Genomic DNA, 22,671 nt, shown 5'->3' with positions numbered 1-22,671 from the left:
TATCAAATGCTTTTCTGTACTGTGCACTACACAAGACACAACAGAGCTAAAATAGACCCTTAATACACGAGCACGCAAGCATGCGCTACCGACAACACACCTGAAACGGATCCCTTGAGTGTGCGCAATAAATGCCTCAATCAAATTACGATTATTGCGAACATTGCTCTCCACCCTCGATTATCCTTAGTGCACTTTGAGTCATATAACCCGTGAGACTTTCTTTAAATATGTTTTCGGCCTAATCACCATAATTGTTCCATCTTAGAGGAAACCATAATGTGTTTTGTGTTCTCTGCTCTTTTGACCATGCACTCTAGTTGTGTTTTTTCCTCAAGACCGCTCCATGGCAACCGGCATGACGCTCCGATAGGAATAAAGCGTGCATGTTTTGGTACGTCTGTACAGATTTGCATTAATTGCTTTTCACACTCTCGTCACATGCAACCCCCCCCCCATCTAATCAGGAGGTTTAGCACGTTGATGCATGGCGTTGTAATGAAAAGACATTTCAAACTAAGAGAGTGTAAATCCGTCTTGCTGTCATTGCAGATGATGAATCCCATCTCTCCTTCTCAAGAGGGCTATTGAAGGGGGCACATTTAACAACTAATCTATTTAAAAACGAATGCCCTTAGAGCTTCTGACATCCCTGACAGTGTGGTGGTATGTGAAGACTTTGCTTGCAACAGTGAACCAGAGATTGATGTCCCCTCGCTTGGGCTGTAAGTTTCAGCGGTAACTGTAGGAAAGACGTACTGTAGCATTTGTTTGTATGTGGCATGTGTTTGCTGGAAAACACACACTTGACATGAACGTGAGTCTGTGTTCTTTCTGAGAGCTTGAGAGGTGACACAAATCATCTTGTTGCTGCTTCTTTTTCTAGGTTTTCTGTTTCTTTTTCTTCCTTCACTGTAAGCTGAACCACCGATCATGCATGTACCGTAAATTAGATTTCAACATTTTCTTAAGAATATTTGAGTTGTTCTGCTATGGTAAGACTATCTGTCTGCCATTGTAAAGGGTTTTGTGTGGTTGTAAGTTGTTTCCAAGTTTTGTGTTTAGTTTTTATAATATCCTGGTTCTTCTGTCAGTATATAAAATAATTTAATATATATTTAAAAAGTTATAGAATAATTAATTGATAGTACGATATATTAAATAATACGTAAGGAGTTGCTGCTTTTCATATATTGAAAAATGTAAGCACTTGGTTTCAATATGAGAATTTATTATTTAAAGGGGTCATATGACACAAATATTATTGTTTGTTTTAAATGTAATGCAATGTGTATACACGATTTAAGGTTCAAAAACGCTGTATTTTCCACATACCGTGCATGTTTGTATCTCCTCTTTGTCCCGCCTCTCTGAAACACGCAGATTTTTTACAAAGCTCATCGCTCTGAAAAGCAAGGTGTGCTATGATTGGCCAGTTAACCAGTGCGTAGTGATTGGTCGAATACTGCAAGATTGGATTGAAAAGTAATAGCGATATATCAAACAGCATCAGTTGGGGAAATCACTCACAGCTGTAGCAAAAATGCTGTGAGTGTCACCAAAGTGCAATACTTAATATTATGGATCTTAGCATCTCTGTGTAAAAGAAACTGGAAGCATCATCAATGAAGGAGCTATTTATACATTCATGCTTCTCAGAATATCCTTTAGTTTCAGTAGTGCTTTGGAAAACACCATTAGATATTCATACTTTTCATTCACACATTAGATATTCATACACTTTTGATCAGTAAGCAACCACCCAGAAAACCCTAAAGAGTCCAGACTCCAGACAATTTGGACAACCAACAATCTAGAATAGTCACAGACACAGGTTGCTTTTTCTTTGCAAAGGGAAGTGTTGAGTCTTGTTTTTTTAGTGTCATTCGTGTATTGGAGGATGGTTTGAGAAGTGATGTTTCCCATGCCGCTGGGGCGACACTTTTTTTTCGGTTTATGTCTCCTCTGTCACACCCTGTTCAATGACCAATGAGAGCTGTAGCACATTAAGCTGTGACTCATAGTCCGCATGCTCTGGTGTGGAGGAACCAACAGGATAAAAGGAAAGCGAGGCTACCTTTGTTTCCCTGTTCCTCTCTCTCTCTCTCTCTCTCTCTCTCTCTCTCTCTCTCTCTCTCTCTCTCTCTCTCTCTCTCTCTCTCTCTCTCTCTCTCTCTCTCTCTCTCTCTCTCTCTCTCTCTCTCTGCCTCCTCTTCTCTCTCTCTCTCTCTCTCTCTCTCTCTCTCTCTCTCTCTCTCTCTCTCTCTCTCTCTCTCTCTCTCTCTCTCTCTCTCTCTCTCTCTCTCTCTCTCTCTCTCTCTCTCTCTCTCGCTCTCTCTCTCTCTCTCTCTCTCTCTCTCTCTCTCTCTCTCTCTCTCTCTCTCTCTCTCTCTCTCTCTCTCTCTCTCTCTCTCTCTCTCTCTCTCTCTCTCTCTCTCTCTCTCTCTCTCTCTCTCTCTCTCTCTCTCTCTCTCTCTCTCTCTCTCTCTCTCTCTCTCTCTCTCTCTCTCTCTCTCTCTCTCTCTCTCTCTCTCTCTCTCTCTCTCTCTCTCTCTCTCTCTCTCTCTCTCTCTCTCTCTCTCTCTCTCTCTCTCTCTCTCTCTCTCTCTCTCTCTCTCTCTCTCTCTTTCTCTCTCTCTCTCTCTCTCTCTCTCTCTCTCTCTCTCTCTCTCTCTCTCTCTCTCTCTCTCTCTCTCTCTCTCTCTCTCTCTCTCTCTCTCTCTCTCTCTCTCTCTCTCTCTCTCTCTCTCTCTCTCTCTCTCTCTCTCTCTCTCTCTCTCTCTCTCTCTCTCTCTCTCTCTCTCTCTCTCTCTCTCTCTCTTCTCTCTCTCTCTCTCTCTCTCTCTCTTCTGTTTCTCTCTCACATCTTTAAATTGATCACAATGAAGGAGAAAGTGTGTCTCGTCTCCACCTCACCAGTGTCAACAGTGTGCACAGACTCGTTCTTCCTTTGGAAGCCATGTTTGTCTGTGTCTGCCTCTCTCTACGGCCAGACTGTGATCACTGAGTCTGTATTTGGTCAGGATCCGTCTCTGTTTCACATCTCCAACAGTGTAGAGATCATCTGACACATTGTATTTTCTCTCTCTCTCTCACACACTCACACTCTCTCACTCACACTCTCTCTCACGCTTTTAATGATGTTACCTCAAGGTAGGCAACACCGCAGCTGCTGGTGGAAAAGGACATCGCTTTGTTCTTTTGAGAAACTTGAGCAGCAAATGCTTTTAAAGACAAATAAAGATGTAAAAATTGCCCTGATTTAGATCTTTCCAGGGCCAAGTGCTTAAATGAACAGTTGAAAGATATTTTTTCATATGATCAAAGTGAACAGGGACTGAGGCTGTAAAGCTCTAAAATGACAACAATTCCTTATGAAAGTACGATGGAAGTAGCCCATACATACAACTCAAGTTATTTTTTTACATTTTATTTGCTAAAAATCTACGCATCCTCATTCTATTGAAATGCCATTGATGTAATGTGATAAATGGACAAGTTTAAATATTGTAATAGGACTAATTGTATAAAATGTTAATGGTTAACTCACAGTTTACTCACCATCATGCCATCCCAGATGTATATTACAGTCTATTACTAAGTCTGAGTACAAGATGACCCACAAGGGCACTCGGTGCCAAAGTCAATGACGTCGGACTTCGGTCCCGCTCCGTGCTTCCTGGCACACGAGTAGCCCGATGTGCCAGGTCCCCAGCAGGCGACATAATCTTTTCTCTTTCGCTACATCATGGAATCCATCCTCATATGCTGGTATCCTGTGGGCAAAACTGGTTCAGTCCTACGTTCTATTCCAAGAATTATATAGGGAGGAAAAAAGCAGGATTCACAAAATGCCCTGCAGAAACTGACGCACATGACTGTGGTTTGGCTTCGCGGGCATCTGGCAGTCATATCTTTCAGCATTATTGAGTGAAAAGAGGATGGGGTGATCTAGAGGCCTGTGATTGACAGGTTATGCAAACAAGGACATTGCAAGGTGTGCGCGTGAAGAGGAGGAAATGAAATTTTCCCTGAAATGCATCTTTATTGCATTACCGCTATTTTTGGTTGTACCGACTGAGGCCATATTCATGTGTCATTTAACATTATAGCACATTCAATGAATGTGTATAAGGTCATTCTAAACTAACAGACGGACGTAAAGGACCATACAGTCTACGGGGGACATTAAAAAAAAATGCGTGGTCGTTATTCTGTTTTATAATTACGAGCGCATGAATAAAATACGCTTTAGGTTTTTAGATAAAATCCGTAATGATAACTGACCTTTCCTTTAATTCCATCCATCTGTTGAAGCCTGTGTTATCCAGATAACAAAAATGACTACATTAGCATTTTCTGAGCAGTATTTGCTTGGCACTGTAAGAATAACATGGAAGTTGTAGAAGAGCTCCGTGTTTTAGTCTTATGGTTCTGTTGTCATGACACTCAGCGTGGATCTATTAATGGTTAAATAAATATAAAATGCCAACCACAATTCAGCATACAGCTATTTAAGGGCATCACTTCCCCCTCCCTTTCGAAGCATACGGTGGCAGACACAGAACTAAGATGTCGTCACGTTTTTGCTTCTTTGCCGAAGGAGATAAAGTATTTATGAAACACGCTCTGTAGAGCAGTTTGTCTGTTTTTGGGCTACTGTAGAAACAACATGGTAAATTCCATGTAAGGGGTGTATGTATAGGAATCTTTTAAAGGTAATAAAAACATAACGCTCCATTATGTAAGGTCTTTATACACCTCTGAACACATAGCTATGTATATTAAATTGCTAAAGATTTACACACTGGACGTTTAATGTTATTATCTAGAATAGGAGAAAGCATTCTGACAACAAAAAAAATGACATCACCTTTTGCATGCAGATTTTTGCATGTAGGTGTGAAGAGGGTGTGTGGTTGTTTTAGAGTGTCCAGTTCTTGGTAAACGGAATATAAATGTGAAAATCAATATTTGCGTACTGTTTGTTGTCTTGCCTCTCAAAAGCACCTCCAGAGATGATGTGTGAGAACTTCTCTCATTATGCAACGAATGAAATTAATTCATCAGGCGATAATGAACAAACCCTTCGACTGTAGAGCAATTAAACGGATTGCTTTTAAGAAACACATGAATAAACAGGGTCTCAGCATGATCGTTTGAGAGCACATATCTAATATATGGCAGCTGTGCGCATTTCCGAATCATCCCGTCATTCCTAAAGAGGGTTCGGCTGGTGGGGGTAATCCTCTGTCTTCTTAAAAGTGGGGTAAATAGCCGTTTATTCAAAGGCTTTCCTTAGAAGCTCCGATATCAGCTGCAGCCCACATTTAGCCTAGACCGTATCCAGGGCATTGTGAAATGAACCAAAAGACCCTGGAGAGCGGAGGTGTTTGTGCGATAGCTCACACACAAACTGAATAATGGACGAGATCATGGAAAATGTGTCTTCTCTACACACCGACGGCCTACACAAAACATTAAGCTGCAAGTTTAACAAAGGGGCATTAGCTCGTCTCTGCCGTTCTTGTGCTCTCGCTTTTCTAGCTGAATGAGGCTTCATTATGGTCAGATTCCAATTTGGACTGACACGCTGTAGTTTTGTCGTTGGGGGTTGTTCATCCAGTTTGAAGGCTTTTGTTGGTGTGCCATTCTCATCTTGGATCTCTGCTAGAAATGGTCAATCTCAGCGAGAGATTTTCTGATGGGCGTTATGAGTAGGCCTACAGGTGTAAGGACAGAAAGACTACCAAAGGTCAAACGTTGCTTTCTAGTCTTTGCATTAGGTTAATGCTTCTACAGTTTATCTTTTTTGGGGGGGGCGTAAAAAATTGTGGGAAATGTTGTTGGTCACACAAGCGTGTCTTAGACTTCTGTTTTGGGTCACATATGGACTTTTAGGTTCATTTTGTATAAACTGGGTAAATAAAGTTTTTTTGTAAATGCTTTGGTAAATGTGTGGAATTTTTGTGTCTTTAAGTCCACCCTGATTTTATACAGCATCTTTACCCCAGATATGTTCAGGAATGGATGCTGTACATTTTCCATTCAAGTGTCATTTCGAAGTAATGACTGTAGGTTGTATTTTCGTGGACTTAATGATGTTTCTGCCTGTGTGAGCCGAGGATGGAGGCGTCCTTCTGGGGCCATCTCTAATCTATAAATGAGCTTGTGATGCTAATGTTCTGGTCCATTACTCTTTGAAATGGCAGTATACAGTAGCTCGCGTCCCGCCGGAATCCGCGGTTAACACATTGCTGTATTTGCCTATATACAAATATTAAGAGGGAGCGATCTGTATTAGCTCTGTGACTGGGTGGCATTTTCGAAAAGTTTTAATGACCAGGTGGGTCAGTATGTCGGATTTGCTGCTATGAAATGTAAATGTCAGTGCTTTCAGAAAGGAGATTGATGATTTCAGGAGAAAACTTGCATTTTAATAACCTTGTGTGTACCTTTGATAACGGGTTTAAGCAGTGGTGTAGTCTACTTGATACGCAGGTATACGCCGTATGCCCACTAGAAAGATCAAGAATTTCCGTATAACCACTTAAAAAAGCACGAGGATATGTAACAACATCGTTTTGTGTCAGAAATGTGCGACGCACTGACTTTTGGACCATTGGTGCAACCGGGAGATATGAAACAAAAGGAGATCATGAAAGGCAAGCATTTAAACGAAACTTTTTCAGTGTATTTGTAAGCCTGCCCCTGAAGCTACTGGCGCTTCGGGTGACGCTGCAGCAGGTGTTACGGAATATTATATGTATTATACCTTCTGCTGATAACTCATCCCCACTTTAGAACCACTGCGTATTCTTTAATAAAATGAGCATATTTGTTATCATTAACACAACTGTAAAGGGATTGTTGGCATATTAAATTGTATCTAACTAGCCAACTTAATAAACGTTAGTTTGTGTGGTGAATCAATAAATGAGGGAGAAAGTTTGAAAAACGTATACTACAATGTATATAATTGTTTTAGATGATAAGAGATGAGAACTCCTGGAAAGCCTTGTGAAAGTCAGGCTAGAGACACTGCCAGCAATCTATAAGTGCTACGGGTGCTTGATAAAAATGCGCAAATCTGTTCAATGTTGATTATTATAGTTAATTATCAATGTCAATAATAGATGCAATTTGCACTCATAAGTGTGACCCAGTGTGTGAAAACTAGGCTAAGTTATTAGTGACGAGCAGAGTTTGATTTTAACCATTTATTTCAATATGATTTACTGTAAATCTTTGCCATGACCTTGGTCAGTCAAAATCAAACTAAATCAAAATCTAAAGATTATAATTTCACTGGATATTCTTTATTTTGTTGGTTGCCCTGCTGAAAAAATAATAGAACCCTGCCCAAAACACAAGAGATGCAGATGGGAATCAGTAGAACACCCATTAATGCCCCCCCTCCAATTTTTTTTACTTTTGTAATAGAAAAAATTGTGGTTCATATGGTATTTCAATGGAAACCACTATAATTTATGTAATGGTTTCTATTTTCTTAGAAAGGTGGGTTTATGTAGAAATAGTAGGATATCACAAAATAAATAACTTTATAGCTGGGTTTTCACGTGGATCACAAATGTGCATTGAAAATTGACTGTGCTTTAGGGATTGTATGCATATAACATACATAATTACAAAAACAAAATAATCGAGGTAAAACGATTATTGTGCCTCATTCCATTTTGCGAGGATCCTTGCTTTTCGTGTGGTATAAATCCACAGTGCAGTGCACCCCTTTCCTTTGCAGTGGTTCAGCTGTACTATTTCTCTACATTAATTTTTCAGTTGAATTCACAATTTAAAAGCCAAGTTGTCATTTTTCTATGTTGTTTTAAAAGTTAGTGAGTAATCTTGTTGAATAATCGAGATCTCAATATTGGCCAAAATAACCGTGATTATAATTTCTGTCATAATTGAGCAGCCCTAATTTATTACAGTCTGCAGTACATTTTTTTGTGGCATTTGAAATAAATTAAGGTTGAGTTTAGTGTTGACTATAAACAGCGTTTTAAACCGTGTCTATAACCTCATCATTTTTAAAGCGCCTGCGCTAAAAGTAATAAAATACTATATTTAAAATATGCATTAACTCATTCATCTCATTCAAGGCCCATTCACACTAAAATGATAACTTTAAAAAGTTTTAAAATCGTTCTGAATGAAAGAGAATAGCAAAGTCCACAACACAACTATAACTATAAAGAATAGAGGAACAATATTGTTGGAATTATTTTCAACGAAGGAGATTTTTTTCCAGTTGATAAAAGATAAAACATTAACAGCATATCAAAATCTATTCTAATTTAAAGTGCTCTCACGAATATGAAACTGCTGTGATTGAGTTTAGAATAAACAATGTTATCGTCCATTAATGTGAATGTTAATATAGTTATCGTTCTTGATCTTGATATGAATGGCCATTTACTCTCGATGTGACTGTGTTTGTGAGATAAAACGCTCACACACACGCTATATTAATTCTGAACCAGAGCATCACTTTAAGAGAGATCATTCAAGAGATTTTTCACATGGAAAGAGCAATTTAAAACAACGCTATATCTTTGACAGAGTTGAAGCCTTGTTCATTTACTGTTACTTCAAAACAAAGGGTGCATCAAATAAACCCATGCTCTCAGATGTTTTAACCAACAGCGGGTCAACCTGCGGGATTGCACAGGACAGGAAATCTTCGTAATTGTGGCGAGAAGAGGGAGGGAAATTTCTGAAACGTTCCTCTTCTGGGGACGAGAGAATGTGAAGCAATCCCAGTTCTCTTTCGTCTAGTGGATGATGTATTTTTAATGCTCCCCTCGTGCCGGTGGATGGGCGATTAAAAAAAGTTCTCATCAACTTTTTAGGGCCGTGGTGCTTTGAAGAGACGCGTCTGTGGGATTCTGTGTCAGCCGTGTGAGCCTTAGGCTTTCTGGCCTGCCAAAATTAATTTCATTTACATACACATTTTTGTACCTTCACATCTGAGCGCTTTCCCGTAGAGACGGAGCTACCGCTGTGTGGATGTGGGCCACTGTAGAAGAAAGTCTGTGATCTTTGATACTGTAACCCCGATACAGACCTTACAGTAACGGCAACAAAGCGTGTAATAGTGCCGATTATCAGATTACGTGGAAAGCGTATCATTTGGAAGAGCTGTCGATGTGCATCTCTACATCCCAGCCTGATGCTCAAATAATCCTCTCTATGTAAGGCACGGAACAGCACGGAACGGCAAGGAATTAAGTTATTTTGCAATGCATCACTTAATACATATGGCAGCACACGGCACATTACAATCTGCTTTAAGATGCCATTGCTAATTGCCGTTCTGTAGCGTATAAACACGTTTATTCGAGAGAGGCCTAATGATATCATGTGGTGGAAAGCTCATTTACTGTCTGCAGCAGATGTTTAATGTCATTTTTTTTTAACGGAATAATATATAAATATCACTGTTTATAAAATTATTTTTATATACTTTATGTATTTTTTGAAGTGAAAATCCGTGCATTCATCTGTGCACATGTAGTTAGAGCAGCCCATCTCTCTCTCTCTTTCTCTCTCTCTGATCACCATCTCAAACGAACAAGTGTATTTCACACGAACATGTGTGTTGCACTGTCTGACATAGGCATGAGGTGTGATAGAGGATAGATGAGGGACTGAGGGAGCTGTAGGGGAGGAATAAGAAGCTGTTGGTGAGTTTCACCATCCTGGCTGTGAAAGAACCAGGACAACATCAGCATGCTTGTCATGATAGTATGACCGGCGCACAACCATGTACAGCCGTCAGAAGAGCAGGAGGCAGATGGAATAGGGAGGTGTGGTGACGGATAGAGGAGTTTCATGAGTAAACAGCGTCATACTTGTCCCGCGTGCTGAAATCGGCACGGTGCTTTAATGTGCGGCGAGTTTACACTTACGCAAACATTCGTGGCCTGAAAAGAAGCAGCACAAGGTTGTGTATATTTTAATGAAGACAAGATCATGAGATGAGGAATGTTACCAACTAGGTTTGCAGTTATTGATGGAAAATAGTGATAAAGTTGTAGGTAAACCTAGGATAGCTGTATGTGCAATGTAAATATACACAGGTTTCGGCGGCAACAACATAAACAAACGTTATGTGGCCCAAACCTAACAGCAAAGAATCAATAACAGTTGTGTAGTGTTAATTTAATGTAATACAACAAATATTTAATAAAATAATATTATAAATGATATTATATTATAACCAAACACATACTGGACGTTAACTTCGGGCCAGGCACATGCGTCCAATAAAACCGTCTATAGGTTTATTGATGATTACAGTATGGATGCAAAGAAAAGACCAATCACAATTCAGCGCATGTTATAATGACATCATCGCTTTTAAACATGATATTGATTTCTTTGGGACATTTTTTAACTTTAGGATTTATATACACAAAAAATAACATGCCAAAAATTATAGAAAAAGTAGACAAAGAGTATCCTAAGCACAAAGGAATGCTTGAATGGAATGTTGTACTCTAGTTTTATTAAAATTTTATTTTTATTTTTTTATGTTGATTTTACATTTTTTATCAATTTGATGTGCTTTTGTTGTTTGTTTTTATTATTTGTTCATCATATTGCAACATATACAAGTTAAATTAGGTTTTATATCAGTTTAAGTTTATTTATTTTTATTTATACATTTATTTTCAGTTAATAATTTTAGTTTTAGTTCAACTTAGAGAGAGGAAGGGAGAGAGAGAGAGAGAGAGAGAGAAAGAGAGGGAGATACATGTGTGAAATTGAAAGTAGTGAAGCCAGATGGGTTGTCAGTCTTTGTAATGACCTGCTGCATAACTGTAGACATTCTCATTTTATTAGTAGTGCTTGCTGAGACAACCACTATGTAAGGCCCTAGTAGCAACCACTCAGATCACCTTAGCAAATTAATTTTAATGCCTTCAACGTTCTAGAAAACACGCAAAACATTGTGGCCACCACCCTAGAAACACCTTAGCAACCACAGAAGCCATAAGCAACTGCTTGGACCACCCTAGATACATCCTGGCAGCCACCCAGACATCCTAGCGTTGTGACAGGGTTTTGCAAAAGCAAGCACCACTTTATTTTCAAAATTCTAGTTTCTTATACATAGTATCATGAGCAGGCTGGCCAGCGTTCACACTCAGCAGGAAGGTAATGGCAGTAAAACAAAGCTAAATTGCACCCCTGTGAAAGTAAAAAGCTTTTAATTAGCGTGATGAAACTTGGCATGTACATACTTAGGGGTCATTATTATAACAAATTACATTGTTTGAGATTGCTGAAGGTGTGGGAAAGCTGTAAGCGATTACAGTTTCAATGGAATTTTCACATCCAGATGGCGGAGCTCAGTCCTCCTGTGCTCGTGTCCTTGTTAAAAAGGCAGGGATAAATAATGTCCCTTTTTTTAAATGCAGAAAAAAACATCAAAGCGACCGTCTGAACACTTCCACTGGGCTCTGTGTCGTAGAGAGGAAATAAAATTTCAGACAGATATTAAATTAGTTGAGCTCAGTGGCGCTCTCAGAGATCACCGATGTGTCATAAAACAATTCTAATCGGTGAAATTAAATTGTGTGAAACTGGTTTTGTGTCTGAATGCACACGGAGGGCTTGTTTTTGGAGGCTGAATGAATAGAGATCGCTAACAATGGTGCAGAGGGATTCGGGAAAACCTTTTTATGCCACAGGAATTTTTCTGCTTGTTTTAAATGTTGTATTACATAACTGTTTTGATTCAGTTTCTTGTCATCTACAGAGTGTAAGTAAAGGTGAAATCATGGAAAAAGTGAGGTATTTGTTTATCACTATAGTTTATTCCAGCAAAACCGACACAATAGTTTTTTGCTGTGATGTTTGGGGTGGATGAATGTGAAACCGAAAACTTTGAAAACTTTAAAAACAAAATATTTGCTATACATGTTGTGTCCTTGAATATTTGATTTACTTGCTACCAACTTCTTCAGGAACAACTCTGCAGGGGGATCCGGCCCGCTGATAACGTTGATTTGCATGCATTGTCTAGTCTAGTCGTTTCAACACCCAATTCACCAAAGGAATTATGCAAATCAGCTAATGGCACAAACACACCCACAAAATTAGCGCCGATCGCAATTTGCAAAGGCAATTCCCTTCTTACCGACTGATTGTGTGTGGAGGACGCAGCAGGCTATCGCAATCCGTCACACTTTACTGGGACTGTACAGCATCACTCCATCACTCTCAATTATCTGTCAAAGATTGTGACAGGCCAGTTTTGACAGTCTTTATGTACACACTTGAGCAATGAAATAATGACTGTCTGTGTTCAGCATTCTGCTGAAGAAAAGGTCCAGTTTGTTCTCAGCTGTCATGATGAGGATGTTCTGATGTCTGAATATGTACTCCATGTTCCCTCTGTGCTGATTATTTTGGCCTTTACCAGATTTTTTACCAGAGTCATCTGTGACACGCTGCGTACTGATGTGTACCCATCGGTCCCTTTCCAGTAATAGCACCGGCCCTCTTCAGCTCCTAATGGAGCGTCTTCAGGTATCAGAATCAAGTGCGTCTTCAAGAAGACTCATCGCAGATTTTCTGCGTCTCCCGCGCTCGAACCTTTGAATAATTGATTCACCACATCAGAATCATGTTCACTCACAGATGGCAAAAATAAGAGATTTCTAATACGGCTTTGCTTTTCAATAATACATTAGGGGTTTATGAGTGATTTCCACCTTATTCTTGATGAAATCAGGTTTTTCTGTAATGGCTTATTTTTTTCTAGAATTAGAACTTTCTTCAAGGAAAAGAGAGAAATGATTCCATGTGCACACCGTTTTTGTCCTTGAGAACGGCAGGTCATGTTGCACATTGAATAGCTCTTACAGTATAACAAACAGCAGGCCTTGAAAACGTCCGCACATTTTCTTATCATGATAAAAATAGATTGTTGCACCTAATAATTGTGTTTTCTGTGTGTGTTTGCTCTTTGGACGGGACCAGAGGTGGACAGTAACGAAGTTAATTTGCCTGAGTACTGTACTTAAGTACACTTTTTGAGTATCTGTACTTTACTTGAGTATTATTTTTTCTGAGTACTTGTACTTTAACTTGACTACATTTGAAAGACAAATATCATACTTTTTACTCCACTACATTTATAAAAAGGTCCAAAAGTAGAAAATGGTTTCTATGCAGCGGGGTTTCCTGTGTGCACAATTTATCTGGCTTGCGATCTGCCAGGACCTTTTACTGTTGCCAAGTATTTCAGTTTTTCTAAGCTCGCGGTTTTCCGGCAAGCTTTGAATGGCCATTTGGCAGATTTTTTTAACGCAAATCTGGCAACTCTGGGATCTTCCCCGCTAAACTAATGTAAACGTAGGCGCTGCTACACCATTGATAGCGCTCTAAAAAGACAAATAGAACATTAAAAGAGGAAAAAGGCACATGTTAAAGTGTGGTGTAATCATCTGTGGGTTACGATCAGTCAAAGATCGTAGAAACATCGTCATGAAAATGATCAGCATAACGGCTAAACGGTAAATAAGCATCACATACACCTTGAGCTACACGTGCGTGTTAACTTCTGATCTGCTGCTATATCATTTAAAGCGATTTGGAAAATGAATGATGTTTTTACTGAAGTAACTATAGTTGAAGTATTACTGTTGAAATAAAAACAATAGAACCCTGCCCAAAATACAACATAAAATGTAATGGATTTAATGGTTATAAATGGGAATTGTACTATGGATACTTGTTGTCTACTTGTATGTGATGGATTCTATTGCTGGGATGGTAAATCCTATTGGAATAAAACCCAAAACACACTACAAAGAGGAATTTAATTTAAAAATCTCATTCTAATTAAAAAATTCATTGTTTTTTCTCAGCAGGGATGGTATTTGCATTAAAACCACAGTATCCACAAATTTACCATTTTCTAAATATAGGAACCATACTCCAATTAATAATCTTTAGTAAAACCACAGCAACTAAACATACCATAGTTTCATTATATTCATTATTATACTAGCTATAGTTTATGTTTGTAGTTAAATTATGGTAATAAGTCCAACAAACACATGGCTTCTACACTTTACTATTTACAAGAACCTTACTACTTACTGGTAAATTGCTGCTAAAACTGGTAAAGGGAATATACAAAATAAAAGAACACTGCTCATAAATACATATAGGCCTAGGGGGCTAATGAGGATAATAGGCTAAATAATCATACAGGATTATATCTAAACTAAACATATGTGTGCTAAACATATAAAGCTCTTAAAGGAGTAGCTCACTGCAAAATTTGCCCCCATTGACTTTCCATAGTAGGAATAAAAACTACTATGGAAAGTCAATGGGGGCAAATTTTGAAGTGAACTACTCCTTTAATACCACTGATTCTGTGAGCTACTCGGTGTATTCAGTAGGGTGCTTCAGAGGCACAAGGTATACGACAATAAAACAATGCACAACTGACATAAAGGAAATTTACTTTTAATACTTGAGTACTTTTAAAAGCACGTACTTCTGTACTTTTACTCAAGTAAGAATCTGTCTTTACAACTTTTACTTGTAGTGGAGTAATATTTGACCAGTAGTATCTGTACTTTCACTCAAGTAAGGAAGTTGTGTACTTCGTCCACCTCTGGACGGGACTATCTTATTCCACAGTTTCCAACCTAGTAAAACTTAAAAATAGAAGCAAATGGCATTGTTAAAATACATTTATAATATGGATAGTATGAATGTACTGTACACTCTTGAAAATAAAGGTGCACAGCGATGCCATAGAAGAACCATTTTTGGTTCCAGAAAAAAAAACATTCGGTCCAAGGTTCTTTAAAGAAGCATTTCTTTCTTACCTATAAACTGAATGACTTTTTTTTGCCACAAAGAAGCTTTGTCAAACTTATTTGGATGTTGAAGGTTCTTTATGGAAAGCCTCTTCTATGGCATTGTGAAGCACCTTTATTTTTAATAAGTGTAGATTTTATAGTCAAGATAATCTGCATTTGGGTCAATTTTATAAGAAATGTTGGAGTTCATATTGAAGTCTTGAATAATATTGACTTTTGATTGCAGACGTGACAAATCTGAGCTCAGTTTGTGACATTGTTGAGATCTCTTCTGAAACTCTTTTTTTACTGAAACATTTGTGAGATCTCTAGATCTGGGATGAAGGCGATTTAAGGGAAAAAAACTCCATTTCATTTGGTCCATTTAATCTTATTTATGTCTATAAGAAATATTTGAGGTACTATCTATTTTTTCTTATGGGAAAGACACACTTCGACTCTAATGTTTTCAAAATGAAAATAGTTTGTCGTCCTGTTGCCCATCTTGCGAGAAATGATAGTAAACCAATAACAACTTAACTAAAACATAAATGTGTGTTGGTGTGTGTGCTTGTGTGATCAGATGAAGTCTGCTGCGGCTGGTGATGAAGCACTCTTCACTGAGAGCTACTGTAACATCTGCAACGCTCAGCTGATCTCGGAGTCTCAGCGTGTGGCACACTATGAGGTGAGCTCTCTCTCTCTCTTTCTCTCTCACACACACACGCACGCACACGCACACACACACACCAGTGACATGCATTACTTTAAAAGCAGGCCTCATCAATTGCTCATCAGGGATGTAATAATCATTTGTAACCTAAATGCTTCTCTCATGTATTTTTCACCCGCTGCTTTTAAAGTTGTAGTGCAGTGCACCTTTCCCCAGACGCACAACCCCTTTATAAGTAACTTAATGATTGACCATTAAAGAATCATCCCACTGCATTATTTACATCTCTCACGTACGGTTCCCTAGACCACAAGTACCGATCACTAGATTAATGAGCTCGCTAATGAGGACAAACTCCTTCTGCACAGAATCAGTGTAGCTGAGGGAACATGTCTGTTTAACAGGATACTTCGGCCAGATCCGTTTACAAAGCTTCACAAGAGCCAATAAACTCTTATTTGCTGTTACGGTAACACTTCAGTTCTCCTGCCATTGATCTCTGTGAACCCTTGTCTTGAGTTAATGCATGCTCTCGCATGTCACAGTGTTGGAATTGAGGCGGAAGTCTTGGAGTTTACTACAAGGACATCTTTTAAAATGTTTTGTGGTAGTATCCATCCACCCCTTGTCCTCTTCAGGGTGCATACTTAATTTTCTATGCATTTATTATTCTATTAATCCTTGAAATTGCAGGAAAAAAAACGCATCTATAACTTATGCCTCTCTATCGCCATTTCTGTTTAAAATATGTTGTTGCAGGTTACAGGTTGTACAAATCTATCTTTGTGGTTCTAAGTAAAATGACAGCAAACTGACAAATGCTTATGAAATTGTTTTTATAGGCTTAGTGTTGTGGTTCGGAATTTAGGGTGCAGTTTGAAACACAAATTTTATGCATTTGCTCAATTGATTTATTTAATTTAAAGCCAGAAATGGTACGAATTGCAGCTTTAATTTTCAGCATTGTGAAAATTACAAGAGAAAACCAGTGTATTTTGCTTAAATGTTCTTGAGCTAAGCATAAAGCTCATTACTTTTTCTTTTATTTGTTTAAAAACAACATCTAATGTATATAGAATTATATCGATTATATTTTGCTGCAAGTGTGCCATTTTTCTAAAGATTTGTAGACATTTTGCTGCAAAGGCAAAAGAAAAGGTTTTTGCAGTTTATTTTCTTAGTATCCAGAAAGATAGTCTGTGTCCTCAAAACAACTCCATGTCAGATGAACTGGTCACCGAGACTCTGGGTTGGTGGCTGGTTCATTCCAGGAACTAAATCAACTGGCCATTCCCTGGAGTGCCCGAGAGAAGGAAACAGGGAGAGAGATTGTGTGTGTGATAACATGAGTCCCAGCATGCATTTAGAGCTCTTCCTCTGGGATTCAGATGCACCAAACTCTTTCCATCTTGGGGCCTTTTTCTCTCTCTGTTTCTCATGTGTGTTTGTGCATGGTTGATTATCTGATGGATAGTTAACGGAAAAGCTGTGTCTCAGTCTCACTTGAGACAGAAAATCAGCTGCCCATCACCGCCTCGCTCTTTATTCTGTGTCCTGTGTATTTCTGCACCTGCTTTTTTCTGTCTTCCTTTCTGTTTGTTTTTGTTGTTTTGCTTTGTTTATCTACCTGTCTGAAAACTAATGAAATCTTTGCTTTTCTGTTTTGGGATAATATTTTCCTTATAAGGGTAATTTCTCAACACAAAACTGTTACCAAACATGTCGTTGTTCATATCTTTGATTGATTAAATGCCTTAGAAATGAAAGGTATTTTATTTCATTTGATTTCTTTTCTCTTTTTTTAACTTGATGGATGCAGGCAGAAGCGAGTGTAAAAAAGGTTTTTTTTAATCAATTTTATACTTTCATACTAGGGCTGTCAAACGATTAATCGTGATTAAAAGAATAAAAGTTTGTCCATAATATATGTCTGTGTACTGTGCATTTTAATTTTGTATTTATCAACACATACGCATACATGTATACATTATTTTAGGAAATATTTACATGTATTTATTTACCAATTATTTAAATTATATATAAATGTTTTTTAATTTTGATATTTGATATTATTCTTAAATATATGCATGTATGTGTTCATAAATACAGAATTAATGTGCACAGTACACAGACATATAGTATGTACAAACTTTAATTCTGGATGCGATTAATCATGATTCGTTTGACACCCCTATTTCATACCACCCAGTTATTCTGTCACTGCAAATTTTCACATCATTTACATCATCCAAATATCCTAAAACTAGTTTTCAGATTTATAGAAAACCATTTCTTCTCTCTTCCCTCTTCAACTATCAGATGAGGTCTCTACCAAAGCTAAATCTTTCCCTCACAGTCTGGTCTTTGGCTCATTGTATCAGTGGTCTCTTTCATCGTGTCTCTGTTCTGAGGTCTTTGCTGACTCTCTCTCTCTCTCTCTCTCTCTCAAGTGTGATCAGTCTCAGCCTAGGTGTGCATTCCCTACCCTTCGAATCTATCATAGCACACACTATGACTCTTTCAACTCTTTCATTGTACTGCTTTAAAATTTACAGCCAGGACAGCAACCACTATACAGTACCTGTGCTCATGTGGCCCTTCAGGGATTATTTTGTTTTTAATCTGAGATGCTTCCTAACCAAACTCATCTGTAATCTGTTTTGAGTCTAAACTTGTATTAAACACCTTCTTAATACCCACAGATGCTCACATTGCTATTTTTAATATCAAACTTTATTGGATATTACATTACAAATTCAAGCAATTCATCTTAAACCGCACAGGGATATTAGAGCATTAAAAATCTGCTCAAGTTTGAGTTCCTGCACATTCTTGTTCGCTGTGTGCTGTTTACATAAACTGCTACAATCAAATGAACCTTTCTTATCCAAATCATAAGTGTCTTTAAGTGAATTTCTACATAGGCAGCAACTCTGCAAAGCACAAAAATTACAACATTTGTCACTAGCATGAAATGGCTTGAACGAATAATACTTTTGAACACAAAAATATATATTTTTTATAAATTACAGGGGAAAGGTCGATTAGTTTCCCAGGGAACACACATACTGATAAAATGTATATTGCACTTCGCTTTGGATAAAAGTGTCTGCCAAACACAAGTATATAATGTACATACTGTAATTCTTACTGTACAGCCTTCACAGAAAAAGTGCAAATATAGTGCTGTCTAGTGCTCACTAGGTTTCTTTTTATATTATGGTGTTCTGTTAATACAAATACTTGCTGAGGCATAGCTTTTTATTTCACTTACTGTATGTAAATGGTAAATGTGTTTTGTGATGTTAGGGAGACCAAAATGAATTATGATCCATCATAATTCCATCTTCTATTGCATTTGCAGTGTTTTAAAATGCATCCTCCCTCGTTGAGCTCAGGAAATGAGCTCATCCCTCTGCAGTAAAGAATGTGTGAAGTGAACCGATTCAACACGGCCTAACTTGAAATAAAGAGTTTCTGAAATTTTTATATTTAAATGAATATATATATATATATATATGTCACGGTTTGACAAAGGAGAGAACCCAAGCGCAAGCAGCGGGGATGAAGGGGTTAACAAAAGGATTTATTATTACAAAAAAAACACGCAAAACAAAAACCCACAGTGGGGAACAAAACACGATAATAAATGGAAGAACAAAACAGGCACATAAACTGACTAAACTAAAATACAAGGACTAAACACCACACGGGACAAAACTACAATAAACTGACAATAACTAAACTCACGCAACAACCAGGAACAGGAACACACAGCACTAGGCACGGAGGTAAGTACACAGACAAGAACCATATGCATACATACAGAACGCAATCCACGGGCAACAAGACAATGAAACATGAGGGCATTTATAGGAAAGATAAACGAGGGATAATGACACAGGGCAGGTGGGAAACATTAGACACGGCAGGGAAGCAATACATGAAACGAGAGGGGCGGGGCCAATGACAAGACACAAGAAAGCACATAAGATGTCAAAACGTAAACAACTCATGGCTTTCTCACATAAAACCTAAGGGCTCCGTCCCGATCCTGCCACACGACTAGAAACTCAGAAACAAGAGGGCAGGACCGTGACATATATATATATACATATGAACTGACCATATTTTAAATCGGTCAATTTTTGTATGAAAATGAGATATAATATAGGCTATATTTTATACATATCATATATTTTTAATACATCTCATATTTATTTTAACAATATGTTAAAATATATATGAGATGTAGTACAAATTGTTAAAATATAAATGAGATGTATGATATATATATATATACAAAATATTGCCTATATTAAATCTCATTTTCATGCACAAATTGACAGATTTAAAATATGGTCAGTTCAGGTACAAAAAACGCACCACAGTCAGTCACACACTGATGTTCACAGTCTGGACAGGACAGAATGTACAGGCAGGCTTTTAAAAACAGGTCACTAGGGCTTTGCCCTTTTGGCCCACCTTGACTATTTGAAAGCTGAGCAGCTGTAAATGTTTTGAAAGTTAAGCCGTCACATACATTTTTCAAAGTTCAAGTCCTCAGATTCCTATGAAATAATTAAAGTGTTTGGGTGGAGTAACAGAAGGAGTTGATATTGAATTTAATGATCTAAAAGACACAAGAAAAAGGGTAAATACATAGGCCTTAGAATGCTGAGCGTTTTATCTATTTAGTGCCGTCTATTTTTTGCCGGTCAGTTGTGGCTTCACGCAGATATTTTGGAAATGGATGCCAACAAACCATTTTACTTCAATCAATATTTCATGTTCAAAATAATTAAATGACAGTTTTAACCATCTTTATGTGCTAATGACAGATGATTTGTTGACTTTTTTCTCTACTCATATACCTCTTACATTGATGTCTAATTTAGTGAAAATACTTCCATTATACTACATTATGTGCTAATCATACTCTCTCTTTTTCACACACAACAGAGCAAGAAACATGCCAACAAAGTGCGTCTATTCTACATGCTCCACCCAGAAGATGGAGGTCCACCATCCAAAAGATTAAGACCAGACAATCCGGTATGTTCAAATGCTCCAAAAACAAACCTTGGACATCTCTGGAATGACTCACTTTTTATATGCAGTGGCAAAAATTATTTACACGCTTTATGGGCCACAATTAATGAATGAATTTTGTTGCATTAAGAAAGAAAATACAAAACCAAGTGACGTCGGCAAATAAATGATGCTAGACTTTTCTTCAGACTAACTTCAGTTACGAAGTACTTTGTACAAACTGGTCCCTGTGTTACTGATGGTGGATGAAGCTTATGCATGTGTCCTGTCACTTAGTTTGTCATTTAATGCATTAACATTTGTACATTTTAATACAGTTAAATACAGATTTGGATCAACTTGAGGGTGACTGTCCCTTTAAGTGTTCACTGTTATTCAATGTTATTACTCTGGAGAAAAAGAGTGTTATCATTATGCCACGGAGGCGAATGATCAGCACAGCTACCATTTGCTTGTAATGTCTTCATGCATTCTGAATTAAGCCATGATCAAAACGTGCTATTTTAAAAGTAAGACAACACGGCGAAGCTAAAACTTCTAGGAGCACACCACATGAATTTTAGACAGATATTTCTCTTTCCCGGCTTGTCTGAACACATTAAAAAACCCATTGTATCCTAATGGTAGAGGATTTGACATGCTGACACACATAAACACTGCTAGCCTTTCTCTCCAGGCTGTTTGGACTTGTTATTTATTGCCTGAGATCTTGTAATTGCTTTCTTGTTCTCTGAAGGGTTGGTTTATCATATAAAATATTCAGATTGCAATAGGTATTCTGTAAAGTGTCCCAGCCTCCATTTGCCCGAATCATGGTCCACGTGTCTGTATACAGAAGAGATCATTAGTGTGGCTGTTTATGAATAATTCTGTATGGCACCAGCCAGTTAGCACCAAGATAATTTGAAACTCTCCATCCGAGGGAAGCAAGGCCCAGAGGCCACAAATCAAACTCTGCAACTGAGGGACAAGCCATCACACCAGAGGAACTGATGGCGGGCAGCTGATGATGCACAGTGAAACTTGAACTGTTTCTCCAAACTTTTTGTCTCTAAAAGTCAATACAGGATCCTCTGTCAAGAACAGACGTATTGAGTTGGATCTTTCTCCCATTTGCTCTGTTATCCGTCTGGAATCAGTCATGGAGACAACGTGTGCCCTGTCAATGCTGTCTCCAACAGGAGAGGAAAAATCTCAAAAAGATCTATTTAATACCTTGGTATTTTCTTCCTCTCAGACAGAAATTTAGAGAAGAACGTCAGAGGAGATTAACAGTGTAAAAACAGCTCTCATTCGTGCAAAGATGCCAACGTCTACAGTAAAATTAAGAGGTTTTAATAAGAACATTTCTCATCAGATTGGTCCAAGAATGAATCATCTGAGAGGTACGCTGTCTATTCCTTTTAATCAATTTGTAATTTCGAAAATTTGAGGTACACGGTCAATATTTCCATCAAACATAGCTAACAACTCCATTAAGAAGTCTCATGAACCTTAAAAGAGCAACTTTAGCAATAACATTTTCTTCTATAGGTTTTGGCAGCTTCTGTTTCTCATTGGCTTTTATTATTTTATTTATTTATTGCGATGTCATACACAATATTCAAAAATGATAAATAAAACTCTTTACAATCACATCTGAAATGCTTTTCAAAAATGTGTGTATGCGATTTGGATCCGTATTTTCAAGATCAGTTTGGAGTTGAGATTTTGTTGTTCATACTGCAGGCAACCAAATGGATTTGCCACAAAGCGGATTTTTTATGTCTGTCTGAACAAAGCCGTAGAGACATTCAAGCTTAGACCTCAGTGTCGTTTTAAGTTCCCTTTTCAAAACTTTCGACTTTGTCAGAAAGAAATGAAGCTGTGACTGTGAAACGTTTACTCTTTGATCGCGTCTAGCAAAAGTATACAGGCTAGCAGGAGAACAACAAAAAGATGAAAGTAGGTCAGAAGGTGCTCGGAGATGTGAAAAAACAAGTTGATTTTGTTGCTTTCCGTCGGGCAGAATGACCGAGTTGAAGTGTGTTAACATTGCCCCGCACAACAGGAGCATACGGAAACGCTTCAGTATTCTCTCCGTTTTTCTAA

The 22,671-nt window shown here is 38.0% G+C and overlaps 1 protein-coding gene across 1 annotated transcript in view; it reads left to right on the top strand.

Moving 5' to 3' along the window:
* The window catches only part of zgc:171482 (zinc finger protein), a 68,085-nt gene that overhangs the window by 2,783 nt on the left and 42,631 nt on the right, over window positions 1-22,671 (top strand). Inside the window, exons 2-3 of the mRNA XM_057341748.1 lie at window positions 15,439-15,543; window positions 20,491-20,583. Of these exons, the coding sequence (XP_057197731.1) occupies window positions 15,439-15,543; window positions 20,491-20,583 (198 nt within the window). The remainder of the gene's footprint in view (window positions 1-15,438; window positions 15,544-20,490; window positions 20,584-22,671) is intronic.

Source organism: Triplophysa rosa, linkage group LG9 (assembly GCF_024868665.1).
Source record: "Triplophysa rosa linkage group LG9, Trosa_1v2, whole genome shotgun sequence".
In the NCBI taxonomy this organism is placed as follows: domain Eukaryota; kingdom Metazoa; phylum Chordata; class Actinopteri; order Cypriniformes; family Nemacheilidae; genus Triplophysa; species Triplophysa rosa.
This window is presented reverse-complemented; position numbering and strand designations above follow the sequence as displayed.